Source organism: Mesoplodon densirostris, chromosome 15, assembly GCF_025265405.1.
Source record: "Mesoplodon densirostris isolate mMesDen1 chromosome 15, mMesDen1 primary haplotype, whole genome shotgun sequence".
Taxonomy (NCBI): domain Eukaryota; kingdom Metazoa; phylum Chordata; class Mammalia; order Artiodactyla; family Ziphiidae; genus Mesoplodon; species Mesoplodon densirostris.
The window spans coordinates 16,786,566-16,801,289 of record NC_082675.1 but is presented as its reverse complement, the minus strand read 5'-3'; the positions used below and the strand labels follow the sequence as shown (position 1 = coordinate 16,801,289).

The 14,724-nt window shown below is 44.3% G+C and overlaps 1 protein-coding gene across 1 annotated transcript; it reads left to right on the top strand.

Annotated features, from left to right (window-relative positions):
* Positions 1 to 2,176: 2,176 nt before the first annotated feature.
* Positions 2,177 to 10,381, top strand: PLA2G1B (phospholipase A2 group IB). Its single transcript, XM_060119483.1, has 4 exons — positions 2,177 to 2,240; positions 4,993 to 5,152; positions 5,652 to 5,779; positions 10,257 to 10,381. The coding sequence occupies exons 1-4, from the start codon at positions 2,207 to 2,209 to the stop codon at positions 10,379 to 10,381; spliced, it is 447 nt and encodes a 148-aa protein (XP_059975466.1). The 5' UTR covers positions 2,177 to 2,206.
* The last annotated feature ends 4,343 nt before the right edge of the window (positions 10,382 to 14,724 follow it).

The following is a 14,724-nucleotide window of genomic DNA, read 5'->3' as shown; positions in this document are numbered from 1 at the left end:
TCTGAGAAATTGCCATGGCCCAGAGGGGCCTAAGGAGACAACTTAATATAATGTGCTATCTTGGATTGGATCCTGGAACAGAACAAGAACATGTGGTAAAAACTAAGGAAATTGGGCTTCCCTGTTGGCGCAGTGGTTAAGAATCTGCCTGCCAATGCAGGGGACAGGGGTTCGAGCCCTAGTCCGGGAAGATCCCACATGCCATGGACCAACTATGCCCGTGTGCCACAACTACTGAGCCTGTGCTCTAGAGCCTGCAAGCCACAACCACTGAGCCTGCGTGCCACATCTACTGAAGCCCACACGCCTAGAGCCTGTGCTCCGCAACAAGAGAAGCCACCGCAATGAGGAGCCTGCACACTGCAAGGAAGAGTAGCCCCACTCACCACGACTAGAGAAAGCCCGCACGCAGCAACAAAGACCCAACAGCCAAAAGTAAAAATAAATAAAATAAATTTATATTTAAAAAAACTAAGGAAATCTGAATAAGCTATGGACCTCAGTTTATTAACATTATTATTATTATTTTTTTTTTTTTTGCGGTACACAGGCCTCTCACTGTTGTGGCCTCTCCCGTTGTGGAGCACAGGCTCCGGACGCGCAGGCCCAGCGGCCATGGCTCACGGGCCCAGCCGCTCCGCAGCATGTGGGATCCTCCCGGACCGGGGCACAAACCCGTGTCCACTGCATCGGCAGGTGGACTCTCAACCACTGCGCCACCAGGGAAGCCCTAACATTATTTTTGATAATGATAATATATCAATATTGTTTCACTAATCATAACAAAGTACATACTAATGTAATATATTAATAACAGGTGAAACTATAGGTGAGGCTGTGGCGGGGTGGGGGCAGGTGGCAGGAGGGCATGAGGGAATTCTCTGCTCAAGAAAAATAAGTAAATGAATAGATAAATAAATGAAAATAAAACAATAGGGTCTCCGTAACTCACAGGGTTGTTGCAGAGATCACATAAGAACCAAATGGGAGAGCACCAAGTAAACCAATTATAAAATATTGTATATTATGTGAAATATCCAGAATAGGTAAATCTATAGAGACAGAAAGCAGATTAGTGGTTGCTGAGGGCTGGGGGAAGGTGACTGCTAATGAGGACAGGGTTTCCTTTGGGGAGAATGAAAATCTTCTAGAGTTAGGTAGAGATGGTCGTTGCACAACTCTGTGAATGTACTACATGCCACTGAATTGTTCACTTTAAAAATAAAATGGAGGAGTTCCCCGGCAGTCCTGTGGTTATGACTCCCTCTGCACTCCCACTGCAGAGGACACGGGTTCGATTCCTGGTCGGAGAACTAAGATCCCACATGCCGCGTGGTGCGGCCAAATAAATAAATAAATAAAATTTTAAAATAAAATGGTTAATATTATAATAAATAACTATATAAATAAATAATACTAAAGTTTTACAATGTGAATTTCACCTAAAAATGTTATTTAGACCTTTGGTATGACAATTCTAAAACCCTTTTTATTCTACAAGTCAGATCCAAGCCTTTAGGATTCCAAAGCCCAGGGTTTTCTTACAAGCCCACTGTGGGGAATGGGGAGAGGGAAGTGGTATTGACGTAGTGGGGAAAAAATTAAATGTGTGCCTTAGAATCAGACATACCTAAGTCTGAGCCCCTGCTTTGCCATTTGCTAGCTGTGTGACCTGAGGCAAGTTGCTTCACCTCTCTGAACCTGCTTCCTCATCAGCAAAGTGCATAATTCATGGGAACCATTCAACGAGACCCACAGCCCAGACTCAAGCACATGAGAGAACATGGAGGCAGCCGTCAATTCCTTCCCATCCCCCTTCTCCCGGTTGTTCAATGGGGTTGACAGCTTTGCCACACACACACACACACACACACACACACACACACACACACACAAATGATGAAGCTGGGCTGAGTGCAAAGGGGTGGGTGTGAGGGTCAAGATTCCAAGATGTGCACCTCCAGAAATAATCCCTTTCATTCAAAAGCACTGATGACAAATATGTACACTACTTCCAATGCCCCCCAGCTGCCAGGGCTTGCTTGTTGTTCAGGATTATTTCTGCAACAGACAGACTCAAGGCCAACCCAGAGTCAGCAGGGGGCAAAGCAAACACTACAGTCTTATCTTGGGGCAGTGGGGCAGCTATAAGAAGGGAGGCCATAGTGACATTAGTCTCTTCTCTTGCTCACCAACTGACAACAGGATGAAACTCCTCGTGTTGGCTGCTCTGCTCACAGGTAGGCGAGTCCCCCCAGCTCCACCCCTTCCTGAGCTGAGATCTCTCTCCTCTGCAATGGGGGCCACATGTCACAAGGCTGGCCAGACCTGGAGTCGTTTTCAGGGCTCACTGTGGGGCTTAAGAGGTCCCATATTGGGGTCCCCTCAAATCCCCCCCGTGGCTGGCACCCTTTCAACCTTCAGGTCTGAACTCAGATGACCCATCTCAGAAAGGCTTACCCCTTCCATCCCAGCTAAGGGAGCCCCCTCACCTTTTCCCCTACCATATGGCCTCGGTACTACGTCTTCTCAGCACCTGTCTTTGCCTGCAGCGTGTCTGTTGTTGATTCGTTTCTTTCTTTATCCCACACCCGCACATAAGCATGGGCTCCATGAGAGCAGGAATAGTGCTGTTTGCACTATTTATTTAATGAACTAATAGAATCAGAATTCACTAGAATTCAAATCCCACCCCATTCAGCCATTGTTCATTCATTCACTCAACATCTATGGTATCACAGCCTCTAAGGCATCAGGCTCGGTGTTGAGACTGGGGACTCAGAGATGAACAAGCCATGCTCCCCCTCCAAGGAGCACGCACGCCCGCGCACACACACAAGCAGTAGTTTTGTGCAGGTCTGGCCTCTGCAAAGAGCAGAGCTGGCTGGATCAGAAAGAAAGTGGAGGGAAGTAGAAGCGGGGGTCTGGAGATGGGCCACGGTAGCCAGGCCACTCCCATCTGAGCAGGCTCCAGGCTCTGCTCCTGGACACAGCCTCTGTGGGCTGCCACCGTGGAGGCTGCTTTTGGGGGAGAACGACAAGCTGCCGCTCTTCCTTCACCGTGGAGCTTAAGCACATGGAGCGGCTTCGGTGTCCACAGCAGATCAAGCACAGGAAGGGCCTGGTATGGGGCAAAGAGATGACACTGATGGCCGATTGCACAGTATCCCCAAATCATTTAGCGCCAAATCTCTTTAGGGCACCAAATCTCACAGGTAGGGCTCTACACAGGAGGTAAAGAGGTCCTGCTTCCAGGTAGGCTGTTCCAAGCCTTGTGCTTGATTTGGGCAAACACTCAGCTAGAGGCTGACTTTGAAAGCTTACTTAATAGATAATTATTGAGTACCTACTATGTGCCAGAAACTTTTAAAAATTCACATATTGGGACTTCTCTGGTGGCACAGTGTTTAAGAATCTGCCTGCCAATGCAGGGGACATGGGTTTGAGCTCTGGTCCGGGAAGATCACACATGCTGTGGAACAACTAAGCCAAATAAATAAGTAAATAAAGAAAGAATTACTTTTTTAAAAAATCACATATTGATGATTTCATTCATGTAACTCTTCATATATTTATTGAGTGCTTCCTTTGTGTCAGGCCCTGGGGAATAAAATCCATGAGGTCTGTCCTTGAGGAGTTTATGGTCCTATGAGAGGGAGGCATTAAATAGAGGGATACAGATTGTTCGAGGTACTATAAAGAACATGAAGAAAAGTGGTAGCAGAGGAGCCACTGAGCTTGGGTGGTCAAAGCGCCTCTTTGAAGAGGTAGCATTTAAACCAAGATGTTCCAGCCTTTTGAAAAGTGAGCTGACCAGTGTGCCGGGCAGAGGGAAGAGGAGGTGCGTGGGTCCCGGGGCAGAAAAGAGGTTGTCCTGTTTCCTGTTGAGCATAGAGGCCACACAGGCCTCTCACTATTCCTTACATTCCTGCCCCCCCAACCCTGTCATTCCCCCACCCAACCCTCCGTTTAGATTCCCCTGCCCTACACCAGTTTTTCCACCTTCTAAAACAATATGCGATTTCCTTATTTATTACTTTTATTGCTTATTGTTTTTCTCCCCAACTAGGACATAAACTCAACGAGGTTATAGATTTTTTTATTTGCTCAATGATGTATCTCCAGCTCCCAGGACAGTGACTAGCACATAGTAGGTGCTCAATAAATATTTGCTGGATAAATAACAGGGATAGTTTTAAACTCTCATATGTTCACACAAAAACTAGTACACAAATGTTCATAGCAGCATTATTCATAATAGCCAAGGACCTCCCTTGCAGTCCAGTGGTTAAGACTCCGTGCTTCCAATGCTGGGGGCACGGGTTCGATCCCTGGTTGGGGAGCTAAGATCCCAAAAGCTGCATGGCGTGGCCAAAAATAAATAAACATAATAGCCAAAAAGTAGAAACAACCCAAATGTCCATCAAGTGATGAATGGCTAAAAAAAAAGTGGTCTATCTATACAGTGGAACATTATTCAACCATAAAATGGAATGAAGTACTGATACATGTTATAACAAGGATGAACCTCAAATCGTTATGTGAAGTGAAAGAAGCCAGTCACAAAAGGCCATATATTGTATGATTCCATTTATACAAAGCGTTCAGCATAGGGAAATCCATAGAAACTGAAAGCAGATTAGTGGTTGCCAGAAGGCAGGGGGGAAAGGGGAGCGATTGTTAATGGGTACTGGGTATTCTTTTGGGGGTGATGAAAATGTTCTGGAATTAGTAGGGATGGTTGCACAACTCTGTGAATGTTAAAAACCACTGAATTGTACACTTTGGTTAAAATGGTGAGTTTTATGTTTTGTGAGCTGTTAAGAAACTTCCTGTTCACTTTACTAGGTTCCTGTATCCAGCTCTTTTCAGGGTAGGCAGCTGGCCGGGGTCACGGGGACGGCGCGGGGTCTGAGAGAGCAAGCAGGCAGTGGGGTCCCTGGGGCGCCGGCAGCCAACCAGGACGTATTCGAACTTTGTGTCTTCCTGCAGTGGGCGCTGCCCAGAGCGGCATCAGCCCGCGGTCGTTATGGCGGTTCCACGGCATGATCAAGTGCACGATCCCCAGCAGTGACCCCTTGCTGGATTTCAACGACTACGGCTGCTTTTGTGGCCTGGGTGGATCAGGGACCCCTGTGGATGAACTGGACACGTGAGTTGATCTGCCGGGAGAGTATCCCTGGGGTGGGGGGAGAGCACAAGCCAAAGATCTCACGAGGCACAGAAAGGAGATTTGCCTATTTGCTGAAGATAACACACGTTCACGTCTTACAAAAACGAGAAAAGCCTGAATCCAATGCTCCCTATCGGGGATGGAAAGCGGAAGGTCGGGGATGTAAAGTAGCGAGTGCTGCTGCCCTCTAGTGGCAGAACTTTGCAACACAAAACATCACTGCAAGGGTTCAATCTTCTGAAGTGGAGAAACCTTCACTGCATCTTCAGAATACAGGCTTGTACTGTATTCCTGAAACCACTTTAAAATCGCCTTCAGTAAACATGAGAAAAGGACTTAATTTTTTCAAGCCGCAGGACCAGTACCTCTCAGAGCAGGTCAGCTAAAACATCCCCACCTGTTCCCGAGGGGGCAGGTTCAGGCGGACCTGCTGCCCTACCCCTGCTTCTCCCTCAACTCTGTCCCTCCCCCTCTCCAGGTGCTGCCAGACACACGACAACTGCTACAGTGAAGCCAAGAAACTAGACAGCTGTACATTCCTCCTGGACAATCCCTACACCGAACACTACTCATACTCGTGTTCCGACAATGAGATCACCTGCAACAGTAGGTTTACCCCCTTGTTGGCTCAAAGGCCCTCAGTAGGCATGGGGAGAAATAATTGTAATGATAGTCACCACTGATTGATCATTTTCTTGGTGCTGGGCAGTGTCTCCTTTAATCCTCGAAACAACCCTATGGGATAGGTACTATATATTATCCCCACTTTGCAGATGAGGAAACTGAGGCTCAGAAGGCTGAGCTAATTGCCCAAGGGCACACAGCCCATAAATGGTGGTGTTTTGTTTTTTACATAATTTTTAATTTTTTATTTATTTATTTTTGGCCGCATTGGGTCTTCGTTGCTGTGCGCAGGCTTTCTCTAGTTGCGGCAAGTGGGCGCTACTCTTCGTCGTGGTGCGTGGGCTTCTCATTGCAGTGGCTTCTCTTGTTGCAGAGCACACGCTCTAGGCACGCGGGCTCAGTAGTTGTGGTTCCCGGGCTCTAGAGAACAGGCTCAGTAGTTGTGGCGCATGAGCTTAGTTGCTCTGCGGCATGTGGGATCTTCCTGGACCAGGGCTCAAACCCGTGTGCCCTGCATTGGCAGGCGGATTCTTAACCACTGCACCACCAGGGGAGCCCCGGTGTTTGGCTTTTGCACATAGGTCTATATGACTCCAAAACCTCTGCTTTTAACTGCCATGCCACACTGCTTCATTGTTTCATAAAAAGAGCTAAGAATTAGCACGTATCAGGTTTTCATCGCATGCCAGGTACTAGGCAAGGTGTGTATATCAGATAGGTTTTATTAAGCCCATTTTACAGTTTAGGAAACTGAGGCTCAAAAATAGTCACTTGCCCCAAGTCACACAACTTATGAGAGGTAGGGCCAGCATTTGAATTCAGTTGTTTCTGATTTTAAAGGCTCTGGTCTTAACCACTAAGTTATGCAGTGCTCATGGTGAAATGTATCCCTTCATGAAGGCGGTTCTGAAAAGCAGACAATTCAGAGAGGTGTAAGGTATTGTCGTGTGAGACCAGCATTCTGAATTTTCATTGCCCTTCATTTTGCACTCACAGATACATCCCACTTTTTAAAAAACGTACCAACAACACTGGAATAACCATAATCCAACTCCCCAAGTGCCAAGAAAAAAATTACCTGGCATCTCACCATCCTAAGAAATAAATGGTTTCATGCCTCTGTGTTCCTTTTCACCCTTATCTTTGGAATAAGGCTTATGTCATTTTAACTTGGCTAGGCATGTGCCCATCACAAGTCCTTTGCTTCTTCTGCATGAAACACTTCCCACCAGATATATGATTGAGTCACTCCCTCTTTCTAGATCTTTCTTTAGATGTTGTTTTCTCAGTGAGGTCTTCCCTCAACATGTTCTTCTATTTATTTTTTGTTTTTTGGCCAGGCGCCACGCCCGACCAGGGTTCGAACCCAGGCCCCCTGCAATGGAAGCTCGGGGTTCTAACCACTGGACAGCCAGGGAGTTCCCTCAACGTGTTCTTTTAAATTGCAAACACACTCCCTCCATCTCTCCAGCATTATCCTTTTTCTCTCTGCTTTATTTTCTCCACAGAATTTCTGAACGGCTGATATATTTATGTTATTTCTTCATTTGCTATCTCTCCAATAGAAAGTAGGATTCACAGGGACAGGGATTTTTGTCTGTTTTCTTCATTACTGTATCCCCAGAATCTAGAGCAGAGCCTGGCATCCTGTGGGATGTAAATGTTTGATGAATGCACAGTCTAGATACAATCTTGCATTCTGCGTTTTCTCCCTTATCACCATGTTATGACCATGTTTCCATATTGTTTCATAGTCTTCATTGTTACTTCTTTCATCACTGCATAAAATAGCTTAATTTGCTTACACAGTCTCCTGGTAACAGAGATTTTGGTTGTGCTCCACTTCAGAAAGCCAAATATATGGGAAATCATATTTTTGCCCTACAACTTGATCAGCAAGAGTTTCTTTCTATGGATTCTGTACTCCTTTACGAATTTGATGAAAGCTATAGACACTCTCCCCAGGAGAAACACACACACACACCACCCCACACATTTTCGCAAATAATTATTTTTAACTGCAACTGCCTTCTCCCCGCAAAAGCAGGTCAAGAAGCCTGCAGCAGAAGATGTTTATTCACATGATTAACAATAACTTGCTACATACACACTATTATATATAAAATAGACAACAAGGACCTACTATATAGCACAGGGAACTATATTCAATATCTTGTAATAACCTATAATGGAAAATAATCTGAAAAAGAATATATACATGTATAACTGAATCACTTTTGCTGTACACCTGAAGCTAACACAACATCGTAAATCAACTATACTTCAATAAAAAAATTAAAAGAAAAAAACAATAACTCACTAAATAATTATTTCATTATGCACACTTCATAATCTAGTTAAGCACTAATTTATGCTTTAATGGAGTGGGTGAGGAAAACATTCACGATTTTTAAGAGAAAGGAGCAGAGAAAAACAAAACCTTAATAAGATTATTGAAGGTAAGCAGATATACATAATTAAATTATGGATAATAAAGCTGAAATTTATTTATTTATTTGCATTTTTTAACATCTTTATTGGAATATAATTGCTTTACAATGGTGTGTTAGTTTCTGCTGTATAACAAAGTGAATCAGCTATATGTATACATATATCCCCATATCCCCTCCCTCTTGCGTCTCCCTCCTACCCTCCCTATCCCACCCCTCTAGGTGGTCACAAAGCACTGAGTTGATCTCCCTGTGCTTTGCAGCTGCTTCCCACTAGCTATCTGTTTTACACTTGGTAGTGTATATATGTCCATGCCGCTCTCTCACTTCGTCCCAGCTTACCCTTCCCCCTCCCCGTGTCCTCAAGTCCATTCTCTACGTCTGCGTCTTTATTCCTGTCCTGCCCCTAGGTTCTTCAGAACGCTTTTTTTTTTTTATTCCATATATATGTGTTAGCATATGGTATTTGTTTTTCTCTTTCTGAGTGACTTCACTCTGTATGGCAGACTCTAGGTCCATCCACCTCACTACAAATAACTCAATTTCATTTCTTTTTATGGCTGAGTAATATTCCATTGTATATATGTGCCACATCTTCTTTATCCATTCATCTGTCGATGGACACTTAGGTTGCTTCCATGTCCTGGCTATTGTAAATAGTGCTGCAATGAACATTGTGGTACATGTCTCTTTTTGAATTATGGTTTTCTCAGGGTATATGCCCAGTAGTGGGATTTCTGGGTCACATGGTAGTTCTATTTTTAGTTTTTTAAGGAACCTCCATACTGTTCTCCATAGTGGCTGTATCAATTTACATTCCCACCAACAGTGCAAGAGGGTTCCCTTTTCTCCACACCCTCTCCAGCATTTATTGTTTGTAGATTTTTTGATGATGGGCATTCTGACTGGTGTGAGGTGATACCTCATTGTAGCTTTGATTTGCATTTCTCTAATGATTAGTGATGTTGAGCATCCTTTCATGTGTTTGTTGGCAATCTGTATATCTTCTGTGGAGAAATGTCTATTTAGGTCTTCTGCCCGTTTTTGGATTGGGTTGTTTGTTTTTTTGATATTGAGCTGCATGTGCTGCTTGTATATTTTGGAGATTAATCCTTTGTCAGTTGCTTCGTTTGCAAATATTTTCTCCCATTCTGAGCGTTGTCTTTTTGTCTTGTTTATGGTTTCCTTTGCTGTGCAAAAGCTTTTAAGTTTCATTAGGTCCCATTTGTTTATTTTGGTTTTTATTTCCATGAAATGTATTTTAAATGTTATTTTTGTTGTTTCTTTTGGTTACAAAAGTAAACAAGGTCAAAGTAATGTAATTTCAAATTCTACAGTAATGTATGTCATGGAAAGAAGAAGGCACCTATAATCCTAATACCCAAGATAACTAGTTAGATGTATTGCCCTTCAAATTTTTTTGGCATATACTATGTATTCTTTCCCTTTAATAAAATATCTTGGAAACATTTCTGCATATAGACATAATTACTATAAATGTCTGTATAATATTGTATTTTAAGGACACTGTAATTTTTAAAATATGCGCTTTAGAGAAATTGGCTTATGAAACTTCACTAAGTTGAAATGTACAATACTTTGCTTCCTTGAGTATATGTCATAGTATTTTCCATATGGTTTGCAATTGCTTGCCTATGTTATCAGAGTTCTGTGGTTATATGGGTTTTAAAAGCAGTGAGTACATTTAGAGGTGTGAAATAGACAGAACTTTCCAAAAAGCAGCTATCACACCTAGAATCACCAGATAAAACAGGCTGCCCAGTTAAATTTATTTTCAGATAGACAAGAAATGATTTTTTTAGTCTGTGTCCCAAATATTACATTCATTGTTGATATGAAATTCAAGTATTTTTATTTGCTTTATCTGTCAACCCTAAATTTGCACCAATGGAATGGCCACCAGATCATTTCAGTGAATTCTTCCTGCCCCTGGATTGTATAAAGCATGAACCGCCTTTGCTCAGTCCTCTGTTCTTGCCCTTTTCCAGGCAAAAACGATGCCTGTGCGGCTTTCATCTGCAACTGTGACCGCACTGCTGCCATCTGCTTCTCAAAGGTCCCATACAACAAGGAGCACAAGAACCTGAACACCAAGAAGTACTGTAAGGCCTGAGTATCGTCCCAGGAAATTGTGATTCCCTACCTGCCCCATGGCTTTCACCTTACACCATGCCCTCCAATAAAGTACCATGTTGAAAGGCCTCCCATTTGGAGATTCTTTTATTCTCTATCTACTGAACACGACTAAGTCACTTCCTGGTCCTTTGTGAGCATCAGTCCTTCTAGCCTTGGAGGTTGAATTAGAGGGATATTTCTAGGAAGTGAGTACCATGAGACTTTAATAATGATTAACAACCACTGATATTCTGTGCCAGAACTGTGTGTCTCTAAATTCCCTGGACAGCCCTATAAGATTATTTATTTATTTATTTATTTATTATTTATTTTTGGCTGTGTTGGGTCTTCGTTGCTGCACACGGGCTTTCTCTAGTTGCAGCGAGCAGGGGCTACTCTTCGTTGCAGTGCGCGGGCCTCTCATTGTGGTGGCTTCTCTTGTTGCAGAGCACGGGCTCTAGGCACGCGGGCTTCAGTAGTTGTGGCACGTGGGCTCAGTAATTGTGGCTCGCAGGCTCTAGGGTGCAGACTCAGTAGTTGTGGTACACGGGCTTAGTTGCTCCAAGGCATGTGGGATCTTCCCGGACCAGGGCTTGAACTCATGTCCCCTGTCTTGGCAGGCGGATTCTTAACCACTGCGCCACCAGGGAACCACTACGCACCAGGGCTGCGTGCAGCCCTGTAAGATTTAGACACTATTAGCAAATCCTATTTTTCTAAGCTGAACTTCAATAGGCCAGGTCACTTGCCCACCAAGATTCATCTCGTAAGTAGCAAAGAAGGGATCTGAACCCAGCAAGTCCAACAGAACACACGCTCTTAACCATGACCCTGCCCTGCCTGAAGTGGTGGACTCCTCAGTTTGAGCCAAATCTCGCCCCCTTATTTCTCTGCCTCCACTTCCAACTGCGTTAAACATTTTTTCCTATAACTCCTTTGTAAACCCTTCAAAGCCTTCACCACACTCTACAAGCTGATTTTTACACTGTAGTCATGAAATATAATTAACAATAACAGCTTCTACATCTTGAGCACCTACCACATATCACTGTGCTAAGGGCTTTCCGTGTCTCATCTCATTAAGCATTCAAACCAGCTCTGTGAGATCGATGTTATTGCCCCAATTTTATGGATGAGGAACTAAAAACTCAGAGAAGTCACTTGCCTGAGATCACACAAATGGCAGAGTCAGGATTTGACCAGATCTGTCTGCTTGGCAATGCTTGAGTTCTTAACCACTAAGTTACTCGGCCAAGTTTCTCTACAAAGGTTTATGACTGCACTGGCGCTGAAATTCACCAGAAAGAGTGGGGAGGGGCACAGAGGGAACTGAATTGGAAAAGCAAAGAGAGATGAAAGGACGATGTGGACTATGAGAAGCCATCACTGAGCAGTTTTAAACCACTGGAGGCTGCTGGGTGTATGGTGGGCAGCAAAGGAGTGTGTGCAGATTTGTCTTTTGGCCCAATTTCTCCTTCATTTCATTCATCCATTCAATGAATATTTATTGAATACTCTCTCTGGGCCAGACACAGCACAAAATGCTGAGGACACAATGTATTTGGGACTGGCCTGAAGACAATGATTTATTGTTAGTAGCTGCCTTCAGTTTAGTCTTCTCTGAAACTTTTTTTTTCTTGCTGTCAAACTAGCATATGCTACATAACATATGCTATGCTCTGTGCTCCAGAGTGTGCCAAGCATTTTGCACAATTACCTCATCATCCTCACAACAGCTCTATAGTTGAAGGTATTATTACCTCCCCATTTTACAGATGAGGAAACTGGCTCAAAAAGGCAAGTGATTTGTCAAAGGCCACCCTCTCATAGATGGGATAGCTGAGATTGGAACCCAAACCTGGATAATTTAGAGGAAAAGTGCCATCACACCATGAATTTGCTGAAGGCAGAATGAGGTGTCTTAATCACTTTTGTATCCCTATCTGCCTGGTACTGTCCTTGATACATGCGGCAGTCAATAAATAATTGCTGAATGAAGTGTTGGTCATCAGCTCTCAGGACCTTTTGGCAGGCAAGAACGGGACTATTGTCGAATGCAAATTCATCAAACCTAGGTAGAATGGCTATTCTATACATACTGTGCTACAGTATGATTGCAAGGAATACAGAATTAAGTTAGAACTGGCCTCAGCCTTCAAAGAACTGTAAAGGTTATAAACGTCTTTCTTCTATGAAAGGAAACTGCAAGCCCCTGTTTAGATGGAAGAAAAATAAGTTTCTTTTTCTTTTTCTTTTTTTTGGTTGCGTTGGGTTTTAGTTGTGGCGTGCAAGCTCTTAGCTGCGGCATGCATGTGGGATCTAGTAATGGGCCAGGGATCAAACCCGGGTCCCTTGCATTGGGAGCCCGCAGAGTCTTAACCACTGCGCCACCAGGGAAGTCCGAAAAATAAGATTTTAGGGGACTGTTGCTTATTCCTATTTTTTTCGGTTGATAAACAACAAATAAAGAAGAGAGTCACCCAAGTACTCCAACTGGGCTCTCAAAATATCGTCTGACATAAAAACCTACCTCTTTTTATCATCCCAAATGTTGGGGAAGAGAGAACTAATTCCTTTAACGATCTTTAAAGAGCATCTGCGGGGTGCTCACTACAGGAAACGGAATACGGGAAACACTGGTACAGTAGCTGGACCGAGAGTAATGCAATGTCGGTATTACGTACATCCCAGAAGCCACAGCATCTTCACAGTGCTTAGCACATCACACACGCTCATTAAATAATTGTTCAACGAAAGTACAGCGTCGCGCAACGATTTTCCGCAGGCGAGGAAAAACCGCGTTGTCGTATTTACCTTTTCGGGTCACGTGACCGTGCGCGCCCAATCCTGTCAATTCGTTGGCCGCACCCCAGGGACGGCGGATTATGGAGTAGAAAATGTGATTGGGTATCTTTTGGGCACGTGGCTCTCGGTTCCTCTTTTCTATTGGTGAACAGCGGCCCAGTCCCCCGCCTACCTCCGCACCTCCCAGGCTCAGGCCCCGCCCCTCTCGCGCTCGGTAGGAGGCGGGGTGGGGGGAGGTGCGGAGGAGAGTAAGCGCAGGAGCAGTGGTTGGCGTCCTCGGAAGGTAGGAGGCGGTGCGCTCTTCAGAATCCGGCAGGAAAGACAGAGTGGGCGAGTCAAGTGTGAAAAGACGGTGACCTCCTGTGCGCGTGACGTTGGGGTCAACTTTCCTACCGTGCGCGTCCCTCTCTGGGTCTCTCATTCCCTGCACACACGCACCTCTTCCCCCTGCTCCCTCTACTAGTTTCCGGCTGGTAACTCCTCCGTTTCATTCATCCTGGGGAGGCACCGAGGGGACCAGGAAAGTGGGGTGCAGGAAATCAAAATGGGGCGAAAAGGAGGAATGGCCAAGGAGAGAAGCGAGTAAATTTCGGACGAGCCAAAGGTCTCTGGGGCGTCCCAAGTTCTCACTTGAGTCCCCACCCCCGCCTTCAAGAGAAAAAGAAAAGGTGAAGGAATTTGCAGTTCTGACCGTGTTTTTGCTTTTGCTGTTGCCTCCGTTTGGAATGATCTCCCTCTCCACGCTTGGTGATTGCCTATTCATATTTTAGGACCTAACTGGGGTCACTCTGAAAGTTTCTTGAGCCTTGCCCTTCTCCCTTCTCAAAGTACAGTTGCTTAGTTACCCCCACCGAATTTCGAGAACATTCAAAAGAGAGCGAGTTCAAAACTGGACTGGCTTTGATTACTAGCCTGGTCACTTTAGGTGACCGTGGGCAAGTTACATAAGGCCTGTGAGCTTCAGGAACCTCATCTTTCCAAAGAAGTAACAGTGCGTGGATCTTAGGGTTGTGGGAATAAGGTGAGTAAATGCGTTGTAAACTGCTTCCTACAGTGCTTGTTGTAAATGTTCAATAAATACTATTTCCGAAATAGAAGGAGGGATACTCTTTTTTTTAACTTTTTGAATGAAAGAGCCTTTAAATTCTATAGTGCTTTACAATTTTCAAAAGTTTCATACACGATTTCATATAATCCCATCATAACCCCCCACCCCTATATTGCCCTTCCCTCCTTCCCTCTCCCTACTGGTAACCACTCGTTTCTTCTCTATATCTGCAAGTCTGCTTCTTTGTTTTATTGACTAGTTTGTTGTATTTTTTAGATTCTACATATAAGTGATATCATACAGTATTTGTCTTTCTCTGACTTATTTCACTTAGCGTAATGCCCTCCAAGTTCATCCATGTTGCTGCAAATGGCAAAATTTTGTTCTTTTTTACGGCTGAGTAGTATTCCATTGTATATTTATACCACATCTTCTTTATCCATTCATCTGTTGATGGACACAGGTTGCTTCCATACCTTGGCAATTGT